The 22,104-nt window shown below is 32.4% G+C and overlaps 2 protein-coding genes across 13 annotated transcripts in view; one reads left to right on the top strand and one right to left on the bottom strand.

Moving 5' to 3' along the window:
• The window catches only part of LOC145730567 (uncharacterized protein CG43867), a 90,533-nt gene that overhangs the window by 42,631 nt on the left and 25,798 nt on the right, over nucleotides 1-22,104 (bottom strand). For 2 of the 11 annotated variants that reach the window (XM_081981830.1, XM_081981832.1), the window contains exon 1: nucleotides 3,155-3,379. The exons of the other annotated variants lie outside the window; for them this stretch is intronic. The gene's annotated coding sequence lies outside the window, so the exon portion shown is untranslated. Of the gene's footprint in view, nucleotides 1-3,154; nucleotides 3,380-22,104 lie in introns of those variants that run through there. 11 annotated transcript variants of the gene reach the window in all.
• LOC145730569 (cytochrome P450 6a2-like) lies at nucleotides 13,164-16,720 on the top strand. 2 transcript variants are annotated; one of them, XM_081981837.1, is made up of 4 exons: nucleotides 13,164-13,296; nucleotides 14,358-15,473; nucleotides 15,527-15,778; nucleotides 16,531-16,720. In XM_081981837.1, the coding sequence occupies exons 2-4, from the start codon at nucleotides 14,372-14,374 to the stop codon at nucleotides 16,704-16,706; spliced, it is 1,530 nt and encodes a 509-aa protein (XP_081837963.1). In that variant the 5' UTR covers nucleotides 13,164-13,296; nucleotides 14,358-14,371; the 3' UTR covers nucleotides 16,707-16,720. The 2 variants fall into 2 exon arrangements, with proteins under 2 accessions (XP_081837963.1, XP_081837964.1); XM_081981838.1 differs by having other exon boundaries at nucleotides 13,178-13,300.

Here is a 22,104-nt window from a genome sequence, read left to right as displayed (position 1 = left end):
ACGACTTCTAACAGAAAAAATACAGATAAGGTCGCTTAGAATAGTACTGTGGCTCTGAAGGGCAAGACAAATTTTCTTCTAGCATTGCTAGATAGTTTCTAACATTGCCAGATAATATCTGGAATTTCCAGATTCTGAAAATACCAGACGGTTTCTGTCAATGGCAGTCATATTTTGGAAACTTTCAGATAATTTCTAAAAATGCCAGATAGTTTCTGGTAATATCAATTACTTTCTGTAAATTGTCAGATAGTTTATAACAACGCCAGATACCTTCTAACAATGCTAGTTAGTTTCTGCCAATTGTCAGATAGATTCTGACGATGCCAGTTTATGGAAATTGTCAGACAAAGTTTCTAACAATGCCAGATACTATCTGTCAATTGCCACAACTTGACTGGCGTTGCCAGAAAGTATGTCGCGTTGTCATAAACTAACTGGAAATGTCAGAAACTAAGTGGCATTGCCAAAAACTATCTGGTAATTGCCAGAAAGTATGTGACATTGTTGGAAAGTATCTGGAAATTCCTGAAACTATCTGGTATTATTGTTATAAACCATCTGACATTGCCAGCAATTATCTGACAATTGCTAGAAGCTATCTGGAATTGTTATAAATTATTGTCAGATAGTTACTGATATTGCTAGAACTCGGTGGAATTTTTCCAAACTATTTGGCAATATAACGATATAACTGGCATTGCCAGATAAAAATTTACTTGACCTTTGTAAAACACCATAGAATAGTGATAAGAAAGACAAACTAAACAAAATTGTGAATGAGACATAGAAAATACATTAAAAATCACAAGTAGACTATTACTATTGTAGATATTGGTTAAGTATGTGGAAGAAGTTATTCCTGAAGAATATTTTGTTTTATGGTGATTTTTGAAACACTCCTTTTTGAACGTAAAGGATGAACCAAATGTAGTAAAATGTTCTTTCAAAATAACAGAAAATATTATTAGAATAGTCCAGAAAATCCTGTAAATTTCTATATAATGACAGTAAGCTATTCTATCATATGAAAGCAAACAAAATCATTCTTTCCCTCTACGTTGACTACTACTTACTACAAATTATCAGATTGTATCTTCTCGGTTTATGGTTCTTCTAGACCCCAGTATAATAATATAATTGAATGAAGACGTGTTTTGTCACATCAAAATCACAGCTCCCCCAGTCCTCGTTTTACCCTATTGAATTGCCACATATCAATCAACTATTGGCACACACCTAAATTTAGTGGACATTAATATAGCGTAAGTGACGAGGTTTTGTTTGATTGGCCAGTATAACACTGTTAGAGACAGTAATAAAGGTGTGTAATCAACACGTACGTGCACTTTGAATAAACACATAAACAATGCCAGTCGAGCGCTTTCTATTTTCCTACTTTTGATAAGCTTAATCCTGTAATACAAGCGCAATTTTAACGCCTTTTCATTCTGCTTATATGAATAAGCTCTTAAGCTTTTCATTACGCTACTGATTGAATAGCACAGAATGATTCTCCTCACATTGAATGCTGTACGGTACGCTGAACTTTAAACTAATACCTATTAAGTTTCCTATTACGGATCGACTTGCAAATTCTCAGCCTTTGTACCTATCTATATTCTGAATTGCAAATTTATTCATTACAATAGTAAATAGAATACGAGAATATTTAAAGACAATCATTATTTCTAAGAGACATTATGAAAAATTATTTGGATTTATATTAATGAGAGTCTGGGTTTTTGGACAGCATAATTGAGTTTTAAGTAAATTACATTGAACTGTTCTCTAGATACCTCAAATATATCATTCACAAAATAGTGAATATAGTGAATCACCTTGTTTTTATGCGTTTCAGGTAGTTTTATTAAGAATACGTAAATTTAAAATTTTTGATCACTATTTGAGGTGGGCAAACTATTTACTAAACTAGGTACACACTGTATATTTAATAGTACGTTAAAAATGGACATACAATTCAAGGAACTAATATATCCAAACATTTTTCCAAGGATAGACTGAATAGCTTCAAATTTTCTGGACTGTAAATAGTTAAAATTCCTTGTTTTTATAGCTGAAAATTGTCTGATAAGTGAGTTCAAACTTATATATATATATTAGAAAAAGGTTTGCCAGAGCTAAATAGTTTAAAACTCGATTTTATGGACTACCAACCTCTTAATTCGTGTTTTTTTATTTGTGAAGACAGTCTGGAACTGGATCTTCGCTTTATATTATAAATATTTTTAAACCACAGTCAAATTTTAGTTTTAAGAAATACTCCCTTTAAAAATCAACAATAAGAACTTTTCAAGTGACAGCTTTGAAGCCAAAACTCATTTGATTAAAGTGAATACTGAACTTTTAATTAAAACTTTTTTGTAACATACTAACTAAATGTGTTTCAATAAAATAACAGCTTAGCCTATTATGGTAAGTATAATTATTATAATAGCCTCAGAAAATTCAATAAAAGACTCATCTGTTAAAAACTTTATGTCACTTTGTCATGTGAGATGATGGATTATTCAATTTAACTGCAATGTAACGGCAGATCAGTCAATAAGTTCTGAAAAATCAACATTGAAAGTTGACAAATTTAGTAATTTAAACCTAATTAAAATTAAATAAACATTCCATTTTTATAAACTAAAACATAATTCCAGTAAACAACCAACCCTCTCAGAGCTATTATCACCCATTATGGTGGAGAAAGTAGATATAAAAGCTTTAAACACGTCCATATGCATGTTGAATATGAAATTTCCATTTGATTACCTTATTTTTCCATACTTCCACTTTTATTAGTGTGGAAATAAACGTATTTATAGTGTCATATCGATATTAAAATCAGGTACAAACTACCGCAAGCAATATTGGTAATTGAACGTCCGTATTTATTGTTATGGCACGTTACAGACAGGCGTGACAACATAAAATATGACTTTTTTTTTTGTTTGTGCAGGGACATTTTTTGTGACAACTGTAATTATTCGAGATTTGCGGACTGTTATTAATTGTCAGCAATAATTTAACATCACATCCAGTAGAAACATTTAGAGAAGAAAAATGAAAACATATATTTAGGGTGTAATAAAACATAATAAACGAGACCAAACAATCATATTTCAGCGGGAATAATAATAATTACCGTAGCAATCGCAAAAGTGAACGGACAAAAACAAAGCACCGCACTTCACTCATTATTATATAAAAACCACTCAGTTATGCACGTAACGAAATGGCAAACAAAACGCGAGCATTCGGAAAGTTAATGATTTACAAACATAGAACCGGAACGGGAAAGCTCAGTGGAGTTGGAAACGAAAGCTCCGGAAAGGACCGAAAGCGCACTGAAAATAGCGAAAGCTCGAAACTTAATGCCGAAACTCTGGCTGAAAGCTGAGGGAAGGCCTGTATATAAAATGACATGCGCGCTTTACCAAATCTAATCTATAACATCATATCATGTGCACTTATCATCCTGTAAACAGGTGCAAAAATCTATCGAAACTCACTCTCCTCCTTATGGGAATGTGCCATAATTGATAACGTCTATGTTTTTGACGTTAGAAGAACGGGTCGAGTCAGTCGTAGTTGATGGATTGCTTTTGCCTTAGAGAAAAAAAACCTGTCATAACGTAATCGAAATTAATATCTTCAACAGACTTGAAAAATGTGTATTTTTATTAAAAGATTAATGCTCTCCAGTTAGAGCAAAAATTCCATGACTTGCTGTTAAACAGGAAATTTGCTGCCGCGAGTTGCAATATGAATGTTACAGGATAATATAGTGGAGATGCAGTTTCAATTTGCTCTCTTCATCCCAACCATGAGTTGACAATATTTGAGACACAAGTAATATAAACTACTTTGTATACAATTGTTATATTGAAACGAATGAAATGTGGTGGACAGGCTAACGTGTCCCATCAATAAAATGGTTAGTCTTCCTTTGTTACTGGAAAACTAATAATGATTCAATTATTTTGATTATTATGTCGTTTGCTACTCATTACAGCTCATCGAAAACAGGAAATTCTGATCAATTTTCACAATCCACTGGCCTATGACACACATTGCTTTAAACATTTAACATCAGTGTAATCCAAGAACCGTAAATTGTGTATCAAAAATATGAATTTATTATTTGAAAATGCTAATTGCTTATGAGTGAACAGATTTTGTACGTTCAGACGTTTGATGGTCTGTTCAGTAAATGCTTATGTCTGCTTAACCTAACCTAACTCACCCACTTTTTCAAAATTGTCTGATTCATTCATAAATTATAATTTAAGTGACAAGATTTATGGGTAACTCGAATAATTAAGTATAGATATGACATTAACCACAAAACCTACCCTAAAAAAGAAGAAATAACATCATTTTTCAACATTTTTTTCAACTAGACAACGTCCTAAATAAAGTCGTTTCCAAGATTTACTAATAATTCCAAGTATTTGTAGTATAGTTTAATAATGACACTCTTGAAAATAATGGGTTAAACTAGACATATTTTAGAATAAAAGAATTTTGATAGAAAGTGATAAAAGATACTTTCAAATAACTTGCTATCAACCAAATAGGAGTATACATAATTCATGAGAATATGACGTCCAGTTCTTCTTTAATTAACGGTATGTCATATCCTTCTAAATTATGAACTGTTTTAAATTATTCAGTAGACAAAAATACAGCTAAAGACTGAGCCATTGTAACGTTCAAATATACTATGTATGTTGATTCTAAATTTTATAATAATTTATATCATAATTTTTTTATTATCTTATTCTTTCTATTCTTTTTTGTGGTTTTTGTCTGCCTAAATACCTCCAATCGCGCGTTTTTGTGGTTTTCTACCGTTCTCCTGTTTTTATTTTTTACCGTTTTAAATAACGTTGCCATTATGTGAAACATGTATACTGCAAATTGCCAAATTTACATGTTTTATTTTGTAGTGTTTATTTAGGTTATTGGAAAGAAGTTTAATGTGGATTCCAGAATTGCGCTTAAAAGAGTCAATTTTTACTCCAAGTGGGTTTTCCAGACATTTTTGTCGCTGATTGTCCTTTCAAATTGTGTTTCTGGCCGTTCAAACTTTGACACCGCTTTCCTACCAGACTGTACCAAATTTTGTAGTGTTTTTTTAAGTTATTGAATAGAAAATTTAATGGAGATTCAAAAAATGTGTTTAAACCAGTCATTTTTTTACTCTAAGTAGGTCACGTGACTGGCTATCTAAATTGTCCTCTAAAACCAAAATTTGTCACAGTTTTCAAAACAAGACTGTTTCTGACATTTATGACAGTTATTTTAACAATTATCACGTAATCATTTAGCTAAATAGTATTCTAAAATCACGTGAAGTGTTAAAATTATTATCACATACTATTTCTTGCTATAATCCACAAGCAGAGTAAAGCAACAACATATGTTTGGTTAGGTTAGGTTAAACAAACAATATACTACTCTGCCATAAAATTTGAACTTTCTTGAATTTTCCTTTTTAAATCATCAAATGACTTTAAAATGCAAATTATTGTATTCCCAAACAAAACACTTTAAACACCAAAAAGGAACAAAATAGCACAATATTTAAATCGTTTACTTTTGTGAAATAGAGTTTACGAAAAACAATGCTCTGCAGACCACAAAAGAGCTTTTAACTAGTTTCGATGCAATCACGCAACCAACAAACTTTTCCTGAAGCTGGATTTAGTTAAAATAATTTTTCTTTTCTTCTATTAAACTGTCTGTAACAAATTCGTTTTAACTCTCAGAAAATTCTAATAGTTACAATATGTAGAAGTTTCTGTGGAAATTCAATAATAATCATTGTCAACTCTTTGATGCAACTTTTACTAACAAAATCATGGATTGTATGTCATCATTTTAGTCGAAGAAGATTAAAAATTATCGATTTTAGACAATTTTCAAGGTTTAGGTACTACAAATTAACTTAAATGCAGATTATTGACGTCAAACCCATGAACATTTAATTGGTGACTAAAAATTCGACTCCTTAGAGAGATTAATATTATTTTAGTTTAATTTTAGGACTTGCAGACCAAAAATGAACTCTGAAACTATAATAATTCATGAGTAAACCAAGCAATTTTCTCTAAAATTGTCTTTGAAACCGAAATTTTTACGTTTAAAGTCAGTTTTTATTGGTTTGAACACGGATTTCAGGCCTCCAGGTTAGATAGTCACATCTCAACTATAAAAATCAGCTAGGATGAAAATAAATTCACCCTTAAGGTATGTGTTATATTCATTAATAATTAGTGATGGGGAAATTACCGGTAAAGTAATATTTTCTTTTACCTGGAAAATTTTTCAATTACATATAAGTCAAAATTACAAATACTGCGTTTCTGACAGTTCAAATTTTGACCTGACTATACCAAATTTTGTATTGTTTCTCAGGTTGCAGTAAAACCCAGAGTAGAAAGCACAGAAATAACATAAAAGGCTCAGCTGCAGTATAGAACATTATACCCACCTAAACCAAAAATGTTCTAAAACCCCATTAACCACTTTGGCGATATTTCTCTACCTCGGCCCGTTTTTAGCCGAAATATCTTTTGTTTACGTAAACGGGGAAAGTTTAAAGCAGAAAAGTTTTTAATCTGCTCTTTATTTGCTTTCTGTTTAGACCGAGTGTAAAGCAGCGCCCTATAGGAGCAGAATTAAAATTTAATTTCGCTTTCAAAGCTTACGACTCACCAGATCTCTTTATGTTCTGAGATAAATGCTTATTGAAAGCTTGCCGGGCTTAGTGGAATGTCAATAATTTAATGACTTTCGGAATTAATTAACACTTTGTTTAGGGGATAAGAGGCGGGTCTGCTTAAAGTTTGAAGTACTTACATTGAACGGACTGCTATTGTCCACTTTTGCGGAATCAGAGTCGCTAAAGCTGTTTAATTAAAATTTACTCGCTTAACTTTTCCGGAACTGGAAAACAAGAAACTGCATAATTAAAATGGGTGTTCCACTATAGCAATATGGCACCTGTGCTAAAAACCTAATTTCAGCAAGACGAACTTTATGAGCGCATTTTTTATGTGCTGAATTAGACTTTCTAAATTATTCTCGCCCTAGTCTGCTCCCCGAACAAAACTAATTAAAACTCGGTGGTGAATATTGTTCCCCGAAAAATTCGGGCACCCAATACACACGTCTGCGAAGGGACAAATTACCGTTTTTCGTGTAACTAGCATTCGAGCTAGAATGGAACACGGAATTAGCGCTATACGTTTTCCTTTCATAAAAATGTCACGTAGCGCGCGATACATTTGGATGAAAAATTGGATTTACCTTCCTGTATTGACAAATTTATTTTAAAACACGTCTCATTCATAACCTGTTATCTTCCTTAGGAAATAGGATAATAAAGCTCCTTTCACGTGAGAATTGCAGGAAGGAGAAATAGTATTATGTGTCAATCACGTTCCAATTTTCTAAAAGCAATTTTTGTCTTTACCAGATTTGCAGTTTACTTTTTTAGCAAAGCTGTCTGCTGGAAGACTAACATTTAATTAATTTCTTTAATTTTATATCAAATATGTATATAGGATTTGATAGTTTCTCAGGCATAATAAATAGAAATTGTGTTTTATAAGATTAAGTTCAGGTTTCGTTAATTTAATTCAATCATATCGTTAAAATGTCAATTAACTGAACCAAACTGATTATAAATTATTTACCATACTTTTAGTCAGATAAATATTTAAATTAAAGTCAACTAGGACAAGTAAAACCGTCCTTACAATTATTGTAAATTTTAGATACTTAGTTAATGATCTGCTTAATGGACTTAATAGTTAAGTGATTGTACTGTACCATTAAATGTGTTTTTGTAAGACTTTTTATGTGTAGTTAGCTAAAACTCATTGCATAATAGTTATTTATGTATTGTGAGTGAAAAGTACAACTTTTTACTTTGAAAATGATGTTTTGTGTTCAATGTGATGCAGTCAACTGAGTCAGTCTCTTTACGGTATGTCTGGATGTTTTTATACCAGAACCACGTCCAAAAATAAGCTTAACCTGTTAAGAAAATACAGGGTGTTCAATTTCAGTATTTTTTTCAGCCTAAAAGCTTCCGTATGTTTCTAGAGCAGTTAAACAGCTTCCAAAAGTTTCTAGAATCGTCTACAAAGTTTCAAATGCCTTAAAAGCAGGTTTGGAACCTTCAATGCTCTTTAAACTGTTCAAACACTATTCAAATGCACCTAAAGTAGTCTAAAAAGGTTTTAAAACACTACAGAAACCCCAAAATGCTCCTCAAGCAGTCGAAAAGCTTTTAGAACACACTAGAGGCTTGCAAATGATCTTCAACTAGTCTAGAAGCTCTCAAAAAATTTCTAAGGCAGTTTAAAAGCTTTCGAATGCTTCTAAAGCAGTTTAAAAGCTTCCATGAGTTTCTAGAACCGTCCATAAGTTTTCAAATGCCTTAAAAGCAGTCCAAAACCTTCAATGTTTTTTAAACTCTCCAGAAATGCTCCTAAAGTAGTCAAAAAAGAGTTCAAAACACTACAGAAACTCTAAAATGCTTCTAAAGCAGTCGAATACTTTGAAGAAGCTCTCAGCTCTCATTTTAAGTCAGTTTATAAGCTTCCAAAAGTTTCTAGAACCGTCTGCAAAGTTTCAAATGCCTTAAAAACAGTCCAGAACCTTCAATGCTCCAAAGTAGTCTAAAAATGTTTTAAAACACTACAGAAAATCCAAAATGCTTCTAAAACAGTCGAAAGCTTTTCAAAAAAATCTAGAACCTTTTAAAAGCTTTTATGACAGTCTAAAAAATTCCAAATGCTCTTCAACTCGTCCAGAAGCTCCCAAAAGATATGAAAACAGAATAGAAAAAAAATTCTAGAATTCTCTTGAACGTAGCCATTTGTCAACATTTTGGAAATGTTACTAACAAATTAATCTGGGAACGTAGACTTTTTTGTTTGTTCAAATTTTTGACTAAACAAGGCTTACAAACGACACAAAGCAATTTCGAAAGTAATATTAAGTAATATTCAATATGACAATCTGTAAAACATTATTTTGAAGTTAGGTTAAGGTTAGTTCAAAATTACTAAATTAGAGAGTTGTCGCAACCTAACTGCAATTTGGCTGCTAAACGAGAACGTCACAGTAAAATTTTTGTCTCTCTTGACACAAGTCATCTTTTCATGTAATTTTTTAGTTGTAGTGATAACTTTAGAGTGATAAAATATTAATAACTTTAGAAAGTCAACTAAGCCTAATATAAGTTGGATTGAAGTTTTTAACAAAAACATGCTGATTGGAACTTACATGGACTCTCCTTCACATACTGGCTGGATGCACGCATCTGTTTCAAATTTCCAGTTTGACAGCTAATTCATATAAAACGAAAATCTTCGCATTCGAAGAAGTTTCGAATCTCGCAACGAAAAATATATACATCTGCGATGCAAACTCGTTAAAAGTCAGCAGGCCCATTTTTCCTTTGCCGCCGAAATCCGGATGATCTTTTGTTTCGTCGCATAAATCAATCAATAAGTTCCCCGAATCGTTATTCTTCTTTTGCTCTTTTTCGCGATAGTTAATCTCTGATTTTTCGAAAGCGTATTCATGGAATAGTTCGTTGCACACAGTTTGTGTCACAGTTCGTTTACTTTGCCATCATGTTTGCTCTTGTTTATTGTAGGTTTTAAAGTAGTTTCCTAACAGTCTGAAAAAATTGACAAAGCAAGCACTGTTAATGGATTGAATAAGAAAAATCCACATACAGATCTGACATAAAATGAATGAAATAGCCAATATACATGGACAAACAACAAAATGCAATCTGAATGATAAGCTACAAATTAGACTGTCGTAAACAAATATGGCAAATATTAAAGTAAAATAGGATAATGTAACAATGTAACACAAATGATTTTACAAAAACGTTTGCATTGCAAACTGTTGATCATTATTTTAATACGTAACAACTAAAAACACTTTTGGCTTTTAATAACATCCGTATCAATTGCTTATTTCTTTTCCTTCAATGCAAAAGTTGTAATAAATGGGACAAGATAAGCAATTAGTAATATAATTATAGTTAAATAGCATTAAACATAAATTTATTTAAAACATGAAACTCTTTCTTAAAATGACAGACAAATTAGACTTTTTACCATTGATGAGTTAAGCTTTTAAAAATTATTAAACTATTTGGAATATATCTGAACTACTTTGACTCAAACATTTTGAGCACATTATATCAGAATACATAAAAGCAGTTTCTAGAGCAAGCAAATAACACGTTATTACATTGTGAGTTGGCAATTCTGTGTAAATAACTGAGAGGCATTTATTAAACCATGAAATGTTTGCTGAAACACATCAAAAGGAAATCCTGTTTGCTTCATAAAGGAAAAGTCAATTAATTGGACCCGGAGGAGAGCGTGTCTGGGAATTAAACTTTCTTGATACAATTGCACAAATCGAATTTTTAACTCAATTAAAGTTATCTCTAGAGCTATCCCTAAGTTCCGTAAATTGAGTGCTAGCTTTGTTTCCTAATTAAATTCTTGTAAATTAGGAAGGTGCTATAGCTTTGCTGGAAAAAAGTCTAATTTATGGAAATTTCACTCAACACCCTGAACAGGAAATAAATGACGCTTTCGAGATTGGAAAATCAATTTGCGATTGGCGTCATCAGCGTTATGGGCCAAAATATCTGCGTAGAGATTACAGCCGATAACAAAAGGAGGATATAAAGCTCATTTCCACAAAGGGGGGAACCAACAAACTCTTCAAAAAATAAGTTTCTTTATTCCAAGTAAGACAGTTTCCAAAGGAAAGCTCCGCATCTTTCCAGTTTATTATTTTCGATAAGCCGCTTACTCTGGAAAACTTTTTCCAAACTGTTTTAGTGTGCGTAAAGGTTATTCGGGAATAAATCCCCTAATCTCTTTATGATTTCTTCAAGCGCACTCGAATGTTCCCATGGGCGACTTAATGCGGTCGTTGGTTTTACATAGACGTAGGAATGTGAAGTTCAGATCGATATTAACCTCTTCTAGTTAAATGTTTTACCTCTAAAACTCAAATTTCTTTTATCAACGTTTCACAGATTTGTAAAAGTTAATATGTCCGGCTACACAACGAATGGGAAGGAAAGGGAATGATGAAAATAAAAAATACCCTAGAAAACTTCTTGTTACAGAGGTCATTAGATAGCCCTTAGGTTTAATTGAAAAAGCTCCCCTGTTTACGTGCTCTCATAATTCTTCTCTACGGATAAGATAAGAGGGTGGCTTATATTCAATTTGAATAAGTGTCAGCCTGAACTTTTGGTGATTTAACGCAAGTTGGTGAATTTTATGATAACTGTTCTTTATAACTTCGGGGTAAAATATTTTAAGTAACAGCAAATTTGTCTTTTTAAAAAATTGATCTAAAAGTTGTGCCAAATATTGGTGTTGTTGGAACAATTTAAAAATATTTTAGATAAATTGTTCCCTATCTTTTAAACAGTTTTAATTTTAACTATTAGTTCTCACAAATTTGTCTTCAGATGATTTAAGACTCTAATATTTCTTTCAAAGCATTCACAAGTTTAGTTATTGCAAAAACGTTTAATTATTATTTTTTATTTAAGCTTTTCTCGTCATCCACTTTAGGAAGTCTGCACACATTAAGGTTTTACATACCTGTACTAGTATTCTTTTTGATATTTTTGTTTTTATTAGATTTAATATTTTAGAGTATTAAACTGTGTGATAAAAATATTTCTGAAGGTTTCACATGTTCCAAAAATCCTCTACAAAGTGCAAAGAGTTTTCACAATTATTATCGTGATTCTTCTAAGAATTTCCATTAGATATCTTACGTTGTATTTAAGCTGAGTTTTAGAGCGTTTCCTTCAGAGGATTTCAGACGTTAGGGTTAATTTCCAAATCACAATCCTACCACTTTTAGAAGGTTTTTACATATTTTATTAGAATAATTACTTTTAAAAGCTAAATTACCGTTATACCGTACAGATAGTACAATCGACGCTTCTCAAATGCTCAAAACAAGGATTTATGTACCGTACTAACACTATTTCTGGTAAACGTTTTATGCCAATTTAAATTATTGTTTAGTCAGCTAAAGCCATTATACAATAATTGAGAAGTGTTAATCGAACGATTTACGATTTTTTAAAAGAATAACCATTGACTAACTATTGTGATCAAACTAATCTTGAACTTGAAGGTAACATCAAGCAGCTGTAGTTTTATTATAAAAACACAACAATCGATATCAAATTCAATCAACAATAACTTTGTTTTTCCAACAATTTTCTGTGAATCTATTTATAATCCCAATTTCCGATGCATTTCAAGCGCATTGTCTCGAAAACAGAAATTGACAAAAAAGCTGGATATCGTCGGAAAGCCATTTTGAACACGCAAGCACCCTCAATTACAATAGTAATACAAAAATACTGAATTGAGGATAATCCGTTCAGAACAAAAACCCTTTGTCGGCGAAAAAGAAATTTCCAAGGAGCATTTTTCCTTTGTCTAGTGATTGAGCGACAGGAAAGAAAATTGTCAAATGCGCTGCAGCTTCGTTGTTTACTCCGTGATACATTATTTCTATATAAATCACAGTTAAAATTTATTTAAATGTGAAACAAATTGCTAATCGTGTAAGGATAATTTATTACTTGATTATTAATAATTGGTAATAAACCTTTGGAAGGGAAATATGATTTTAAACCTTGAAAACACATTATGAACACAGTCTTGTGCAGGTATTTGTGCATAATTTTTAGTTATTTCTGATTTGTGTAAAAGTGACAATTTACAGCACGAGCAAAATTAGTTAAAAATTTTACTATAAGGCATAATTTATGATTACCATTTTCCTAATTTTCTGAGGCAATTTTTTTAATTCTGAAGCTGTGCTAAATACTTAGCAAAGCACTACTGTGAAGGCTTATACAAGTAGAATTGAACGAAATAAACTACAAGACAACATTTGGTACAAGATAAAACCAAACCTGGTTAAACAATAAATAGCAATGTTGGTATACAATAATAAAGTATCTGTGCCTAATATTTGCAAACCAATCTAGAGCATTTATATGTGTTAACCAGATATGTAGTTCCAGAAATTTTTTCCTTACCAGATCACAGGTCAGTCGGTTTAACAATTTGTTTTCATTGTACTATCTATAAAGTGAAAACAATATTATGCATCTCTCATTCTTCTTGTAGAAATTATGTGATACATTACCCTACATGCATAGTTAAACAGTTTCCTCTGTTGGTAAGTTGTTCTTACTATTTGAATGTTATTGAATTTGTTAATTAGAAAAAAATTTATATTTGTATGTTTCTCATAACATGGTAAAGGTCCTTTTTCAAAGATTGGTAGTAACAAATCCAAAATGCATCTTTATTTATACGATTGTTTTTGCAGCTTTATCAACAATTTAAGACTAAGACTGTTTTTTAAAATACTTTTTTTACCCAGACCAAAATTTATCGTCTATCAATTTATCTGGGTTTAGTTATGTGCATAATATTTGTTCCATTTGTAAAATACATTTGTGTGCAATGCGTAAAAATACTCAATTAATGTAGATTTCATTAAATTAGATTTACCAAGAACAACGATAACAGTTAATTATAGTAATTCTAAACTTCCAGTTGATTGCAAATTTGCAACGTAGCGAATACGTTATACAGTATTGTAGCTGTGATAAATATGAATTTTCCAGCTGATAATAGTTAATTTTCCAGTACTGTAGACAATCAAAACAACATTAATATTAATTATTCTGAATATATGTGTAAAGTAAATATGTCATATAGTATTATCAGTAGTTACTATTCACGAAATTCATAACTTTCTTATGGTCGTTATTTACAAAATGTTGAGCGAGGTTAGAGAAAATAGATTTTGTTTCGCATTGAAAAAACGACAAGTTTCACTTATGTTGAACTAATTATTAATAAGAGATAGTAAATATAAACTGTGATTTATGTAAGTACTTAAAATCCGTCAAACAGGGTGATTTAAAATACAGCACAATATAGTGAACAAAAAGTAAACGAAAATATGTGAACTATCGTCAATCGTCAAGTAGTAATCGTCAGTGGTTTGTGTGTTTCTTTCTGCCACTAATTTGACAGTTGTCCACAAGAAATCATGACAAAGTAGTCATCTGATCAACAACGTCATATTCTATAAAATGTATTTGCCTCACCTTTTTCGAAAGCATTGGTTTGCAATAGTTTTTTCTTTTTTACGTTGATTTGTAATGTATAATTTTGAACTATTTGGACATCTACACCAGATTAAATAAACTTAATTATTTTTTCCAGATACCACAAACACTATGTACGTTTTCATAAGTTTGACAATAACCTTGGCGATAGTGATTGCAGTATATTTTAAACGTTCTTTTTCGTACTGGAAAACAAGAGGATTAAATTATATTAAACCATCAATTCCGTTCGGAAATGCTTCCAATTTTTTCATGGGTAGAGTCAGTTTTGGAGTATTATTTCATGATTGGTACCTTGAATTCCAAAAACGCGGTTGGAAAGCCGGTGGAGGGTACTTTGGTGGACGTCCTATTTGCATTCCTGTGAACCAAACGATTATTAAATCAATATTGATTTCTGATTTTTGGACTTTCCCCAACCACGGGTTTTATATTAGTGAGGATGTGGAACCACTATCTGGACATATTTTCAATATGGAGGATCACAAATGGAAAAACCTTAGGGCAAAAATACCATCTGTTTTTACTGCCGCTAAAATGAGAACAAACGTGATTATAATGGAAAGAATTAGTAGAGAATTTGTGACGAGACTAGAGGTGATGACATGTAAAACAAAATCATTGAATGTAAAAGAAGAAGTGAGTCGGTTTACCATTGATGTTATCACAGCTTGTGCCTTTGGTATGGAAAGCAACACTTTAAAAGGTCAAAATTCAGATTTGGTTGCAAACTCAAAGGCTTTTTTCGATTCCCAATGGAGCCGATTTGCTAATACTTTAGTAGTTATGATTCCCAGGCATATTCTGTCATTCTTTCATTTTAAATACTTTCCCGCTGAAATAACTAAATACTTCTTGGGAATGTTTGCTGCAATCAAAGATCATCGCCAAAAGGAAAATCGTAACGTTAACGATTTAGCAGAACTGTTGATTGATTTATGTGATGAAACGAAAAACCATTCGGACTTTAATGGAAAAGGAACTATGGACCCGCTAACTTTTAACGAGTTTGCATCGCAAATGTATGTATTCTTTGAAGCTGGATTTGAAACTTCTTCCGGTACCCAAACTTTCGCTTTATATGAGTTAGCTTTCAATCCTGACGTACAAGACAAATTGCGTGATGAAATCAATACTGTTCTCACCAAATACAATGGTGAAATTGGGTATGATGCCATCAACGAAATGGATTACTTAGATCGAGTTGTTAATGGTAAATAATTAACGTCATAAAAACCCTTCATTGAAAAGGTCAAACTGTTGCAGAAACTCTAAGAAAATATCCAGTTTTTCCTATACTACCACGAATGTGTGTGAAAGAGTATAAACTACCAGGAACTGATGTCATACTTGAAAAGTATAGCTTTGTTTTAATCTCTAACTTGGGTATTCACTACGATCCAGATATCTACCCAGATCCAATAAAATTTGATCCAGAGCGATTTACGTCAGAAAATAAAGCCAAAAGGTCTCATTGTGCTTATTTGCCTTTTGGCGAAGGTCCTAGAATTTGTGTGGGTAAGTTTTGTTATGAAACTCTAATAATTTTTACCTATAGTCTGTCCCAAATTCGATGCTCACCATTGGGATCTCAGTTATTATTGAAGTAACAAAAATGTTTAAATTAGAAAAGTTTTAAAGAATTATATGGCTAATTCAAATCTTTTTTGAAAAATATTCTATAACAGTGATGATTTCTTACATGGCCATTATTTTGCAAACTGTTTATTGTACAGCCGGTGCATTGTTAGGACACTTTGTTCTGAAGAATAATTTGGTTGTCCCAAAAAAGTTCTATCTTTATTTAATTTTTGAGGTTAGGACACTACATTTTTTTACTTATGGAAGCCATATCTAATTTTATTATCATCTAATAAGCCAAAACATCACATGTATCGCATAGTATAAAAATATTTATTTTCCTTTAACAGTTGTCCACTAAACGATTTGCACAATAATGGCCAACGAAAAAATCATTATTTTTCAGTTTTGTTCAAATATCTCGAAAACAAAAAATGCTGGGTTATTTTTCAAAAGATATTTGAATTAGCCATGTAATTCTTTAAAACATCGAATTTGGGACAGACTGTATATTACTGGTCAAAACAGATCGAGAGAAGAAAACATGTCAAAAGTTTATTACTGAAATAAATAATGCACTGATTAGACAAAATCCAATATTGGAAAATTTTCTTCTAAGTATATTTTGTTTACATTGTTATACTTAATTAAATTCATTGTGTGTGTACTGAATAACTTTTTAATTTCAGGTAAACGATTTGGTTTGTGGCAAACCAAAATTGGAATTGCGACAGTAATCCGGAATTTCAAAGTGACGTTAAGCGAAAAGATGCAAATGCCACTTAAATTTGATACTCGAGGATTAATATTAAAGGCCAAAGGTGATGTTTGGTTAAACTTTGAGAAAATAGATTGTGCTAATTAAAGAATTATCATTAATGCGGAATTCTATTGCATTATTTTAGATAATTATTTATATTAAATATACAGGGAAGAATTGTGAGAAATGAACACTTATAGATAGTTATTAATTAATATAGACAATTGTCACTGAATAACGAAAAGTTATTAATATTAATGGTGCGCGTTGGCAAAATTAATCACAAAACTTTTCATCAAGTACACATAATTTAACGCACCTGCTCTATATTTTGCCGTTCCCCAATATTCGTCTCCATATTTTAGAGCTTCCCCGTTCGGCTCTCGCACAAACATAAACTGAAGTTCCGCACTGCGTTACCCTGTTAGGCTCATTAAATTAATTACCTTCAGCTTAAATGGATTGATACAGTTTCCAAAAAATCCCACGAAGGGTGCATTCAAATTGCTTTTAAATGTAAACGGGGCCAAAATTAAGGTAATTGGGAGGTTTCTAGACAGTTTAATTCTGGTGCAAAAACCAACTAGATACATATACCTAGTTTTTCACCTTGCTTTATAACGCTTAATTTAAATAAATTAGCATGCACACAAATTTATACGACAAACTTTTTTCATTGTCTCGCTATAGGAAGCGAGTGCTTAGAAATTTGCCGGGTCGTTGGAAAAGTTCAAATTTCCCAAGAATACGAAAGTGGAGTGGAATATTGTTTTTATAATGAAATTCGTTTATTTACTCGCAAGTAAATTCAACTACTGCTCAAATTATTAGATTTCCACTGTTTTCATTTTGATTCTAACTTCAACAGTCCAAAAGCCCACTAAAGTTTAATTCAATCGTGTTTCACCTGAAGCACTCAAGACTCCAAAAGGGAATTAAAGTAACGACAGTAAGTGAACATATTGTCGTGTCGGATCGTAAAACAAATTGATAGTACATCAGCAGATATCCAGCTAGTTTTATTGTTTCGGCTAAATCCAAGCAAATAAATAAACGTCGCAACGGATATACTTTGAGCAATAGATCGAGAAACTGAATAACCCCCGTGTTTCAGAAACATTGCAAAATCCTTCGATTTTTCACAGAAAAAAGTAACACTGTTTCTGTTTTATGGCGGATAGTTCACGACTTCGTAGATGGGAAAACTCGAATTTACTTTCGTTAAACCGATATTGTATAAATTGGATATTTAAGAAGGAGCAGAGCTAGCTTTTTCTATGGATTTTATGCTTTTTAAACTTGCGTCATTGCTATGGGTTTGAATCAGGCTACTACACTTTTCAATTGAAAATGTTTTATAAGATGCCACAAATTCGTGTCTAAGTACAGGGTTATTCACTGTAAATGACTAACCTTTTATCATCGTCATTATTGCTCATACCATAGAATAGTTGTACAATGAAAGTTGTATAATTTTAGGTAAGTTTTCTTAAGCTGCTATCAAAACTCCAGTCACCATTGGCATTGGCATTGGAAAATTTTATTTGGCTGTCCATTGTATGTTATTATCTGTTTGGATAAAAGACTATGTTTAGAATTGTATCTCGGTTTGATACCTTGTATACATAAAATGTTCGATTGGCAAATGAATTAAAAAACAAAATAAGTCAACTACTACAAATTGACTTAATTCATATATTTGCTTCTCATTAAATCATAATGTAACAATAGACCATCATAAATTGGTAATTCCATGGTGGATCAAATAATTTGAGGTGATGAAAACAGATAAAAAGAAGTAGTTAACTGAGTTAGGAAAGAATGAAAACACAAATACATTAATTCCATTGGTCATAAATGAAATAGGTGTCTAATTGCCAATTAAACTTTTCCATCCCAAAACAACAAAAACAGAAAAGAGGGCCAATAAGTTCGGAACATCGATCAGCAGTAGCAATTACGAAACTAAATATTTCGTCCATTTGGTCTTTTCAAGCCCACGTCTTCTCCAGCTACTTATGGCCTTTTACAAGTTTGTCCGATGTTCTTCCCATCCCTCCATTTCACGGGCGGTAAACGTCCGTTTACCCATCTTTTATCTCTATACCAGACTTCTTATTGCCTGTCACGAAAACGCGCCCACTGGTCCATTAAAAACACTACAGAATAGAGAAATTTAACAATATTGTCAAATTAAAGCAGATATTGAAAGATGACAAAATAATAAAATGCACAAGGTAAGGTTGCAGTCAGAATTATACCTATTTTTAGCAATGACAAATCACCGCTACTGCTATGCAGGAATATGGAAAACGAGCGATGAACATTAACAGATTTCGTCACTGAACCGACTTGGTATAAGTAAGGCTGGACATCCGTTAGTAAGGCAGACGGTCGGAGACAGTCAGAAGACTCCGTCTCGTGCCACAAAATGTAGTCGTCCCGAATTCTGCAACCTGCACGGAGTTCGTAAATTAATGAAATAGTAAATCAGTCAAAATTATAATAATCGCGAGTGCCAAACCCTCCAGAAAGCTGCCCTCATCATTGTTTAACAAATGTAAGTATGATTAAATTATTGTAATATTTTGTGCATGTAAAAGATATTGTTTAAAGTGTTACTTTTGGCGATTATGTTTAAACGATTTATTCTGATTTAATAAATTGATAAACCGATAATTTTGTCATTTAGTCATTAAATTCTATTTTTCTATCAAGTGGTTTGATTCTACCTTTGAAACTTTTTATTAAAATAATAAATGCACGTCTCGTTACTTAACCGTAACAATATTTATTGCTAGAAATTATTTTCAGCCCGTCCAAGTGGAATTCAAATTCGTGAGTGGTATTATTTACACTCAACGACCAAGTTATTAGCGAACAAAGCGGCTTCAATTTCCATTTACATTATCTGCTCTTTGCGCTTAGAATTGGGACTACAGCTCTCCAAGCTTAAGCGCCCTCGAGATATGATTGTCGATTGAGCACACAAAGAAGCCACACGTATCGTGCCAGAATGCACGAATTTTTGTTATCTTCTCCAGATTGTGCTCTCGCTGGATTTTGGAGTGGATCCAGTCCGCTAGCCTTATTGACTCCACACCTGATATTTTAAACAAAAATTGCAGCACCCGCAAAATATTGTCAATGCAATATTGGAAAAACATAGAACGTATCAGGATTTGATGGCCAGACTGAAACTCCCTAGAGAATGTGCCAAGTTATCGTTCCTTTCAGTATTCGCGAGTTTACTTGAGGCAACAAAAATCTCATTAAATTTTTATTATAATCTGCCGCTAGAATTTTATAGCAACTCCGCCTAGAGCCTGCTTTAGTTAGACGTTATCATCATTTAACTGGTTGACTTTAATTGACAGCTATTAATGAGCTAACCGGTACGAAACAGTGCAGCAAGTAAACCGAACGAGGAGATTTGTAGAATTAATTTAATCCCTCTTTGGCCGAAATCATGAATTATTCAATACGCTACCACCTAAGACGGGAATTATTAAGAAGAAGGGTTTAGGCCGAGTTCGAAGTTTGTTACGTTGTAGCGTTTACTAGGATTGATTGAATGTTGGGTCTATAGTTAAATGGATGTTCTGTTACAACTTTGTTGCTTGTTGTCGAATTTCTGTTTAGAAATATTGACACATGAAAATTAGTTGGTTGTGAGACTTTGGTACTTACAACAACTCACACAATTACCTTGTTTCGGGACTCCACAAGATAAAAGAAAAACTGTTGTTTTAAATGAGGAAAAGCTGTAGAAATTTACCAATAAAAATACTGAATTAACTTGCTTGGGAAATAAGTAGGCATCACGTTTACCAAACATTACAAAATGCGATTTTTTATGGATTTACATCGAACAGAAGAAGAGATATCCGAAGGAATTTTAGTGCTTGCTGCTGAAATTCAAAAAATACCAAAAATGTTTTAAACTGTTGTTATGCAGAAATGACACGGCGCTATGACAGATATTTTAAAGTAAAAATCTGGTAGTAACCCCCAGATTTTCAAAATACTGATTGAAATTGTGTTTCATTGCATGTAAACTGACATTATATTTCATTTTTGATGGTAATGGTCACATTTTCAGTAAAGTAAGGCTTGTTTATGGAAAAAATACAGTACGCCTTTAGATTTGAAGATCAATTTACTAGTTACACAGCAAATTTCAGGGCCCCAGATTTCGAAAATATTTACTGAAATTGTGATGGAATTTATCACAGTTCGAGTGAAGTAAAAGTAGTTTATGGGAAAAGACGAAGGACAAGAAAAGAAACTAGTGCATTTAAGAAGCTTGCTGAAACAGACAGATATAAATATACTGAAATATGAAAGTTAACCGGGCTTATAAGCCGTGGTCCAATGGAATTTCTTCCTCCTCTCTACAGGAATGGATGAAAAGATGAAAAAAATGCTTTATTCATGCTGATAACATGGGAAGACAAGTAATGTCGACGTTTCGTGTTGTTACTTTTTGATCTATTTACCTCAATAAAACATAATACATGATGCGTGTCATACGAGAATCACTAATCCTACTTAAATCGTCTGGTTCATTATTTATTCACTCGTGACCAATGAGTCAGTGCTAAGAAAGCAATTGACAAACACTGATTCTGACATGTGGGGGATCCAATTGGATTTATCGCCGTTGCGGGTGGCCATTGCCTTTTGGGACGTATTATATAAATGCAGCAATGCATTTACGATATTTATGACTCCTCACGCCATAATCATTTGTTTTAGACTGTGTAGCCCTCCGCCTAAAAATATTGAGGGTTCGAATGTGCCTATTCATCCTCAAATTATAAGTGATGTATGAATATTGAACGACATGACTGATGTTTTGCAAAGTTATTGCTTTTTTGATTATATGAAAAGACTATCAGTTTGATTGAAAATACTGAAACGGTATGAACAACAATGTCGACAATATTTTTATTTTGCTTGCCAAATCTTTCGGCCTATTTCATACTGCCTGAACTTTTTACACTAACTAGCTGCTATAACGTCTTATAATGTTACTTTTAAACATCAGACCCAATTTGATGATAATTATAATAAATTGATGATAGCAGCTAATAATTACTAGAATCCATTAAACTACATTAACAAGACCCTTTGAGACCGTACTTCCAAAGACCGGAGGATAATAAAATTGCCTTGCTTATTTGATAATGGATGGGAAAAGGGGAATACTCGGCATAAACAAATTCACCTAGTTCAGCTATCATGCCTTGATTTACCAAGAGAATCTTGGAAACCTTGTGCCTAAAACCGTTAATCCGCGAATCAATTCGATCGGAAATATAACATTACGTTTTATATCGGTCCCAAAAAAAATATATGTATACAAGGTAGGAGCAAAGATGGGCAATTGGTATTTTGCGAACCGTGAAATAAGGTGATCAGCACCGAGGCAAAAAGAGAGGAGCTGACGCAAAAGCAAATGGTACGGTAAAAGGAATTTCTTCCTTGAAACGTTAGGGAT

Source organism: Ips typographus, linkage group LG6, assembly GCF_016097725.1.
Source record: "Ips typographus isolate SLU linkage group LG6, UJ_Ityp_2.0, whole genome shotgun sequence".
Classification (NCBI taxonomy): domain Eukaryota; kingdom Metazoa; phylum Arthropoda; class Insecta; order Coleoptera; family Curculionidae; genus Ips; species Ips typographus.
This window is presented reverse-complemented; position numbering and strand designations above follow the sequence as displayed.

Bases quoted from the DNA above. Each gene is read 5' to 3' on its own strand.
- LOC145730569 (XM_081981837.1), top strand. From the start codon at position 14,372: ATGTACGTTTTCATAAGTTTGACAATAACCTTGGCGATAGTGATTGCA. The intron at 15,474-15,526 runs GTAAATAATTAA...AAACTGTTGCAG, and splicing joins CTTAGATCGAGTTGTTAATG to AAACTCTAAGAAAATATCCA. The intron at 15,779-16,530 runs GTAAGTTTTGTT...TTTTAATTTCAG, and splicing joins AGGTCCTAGAATTTGTGTGG to GTAAACGATTTGGTTTGTGG.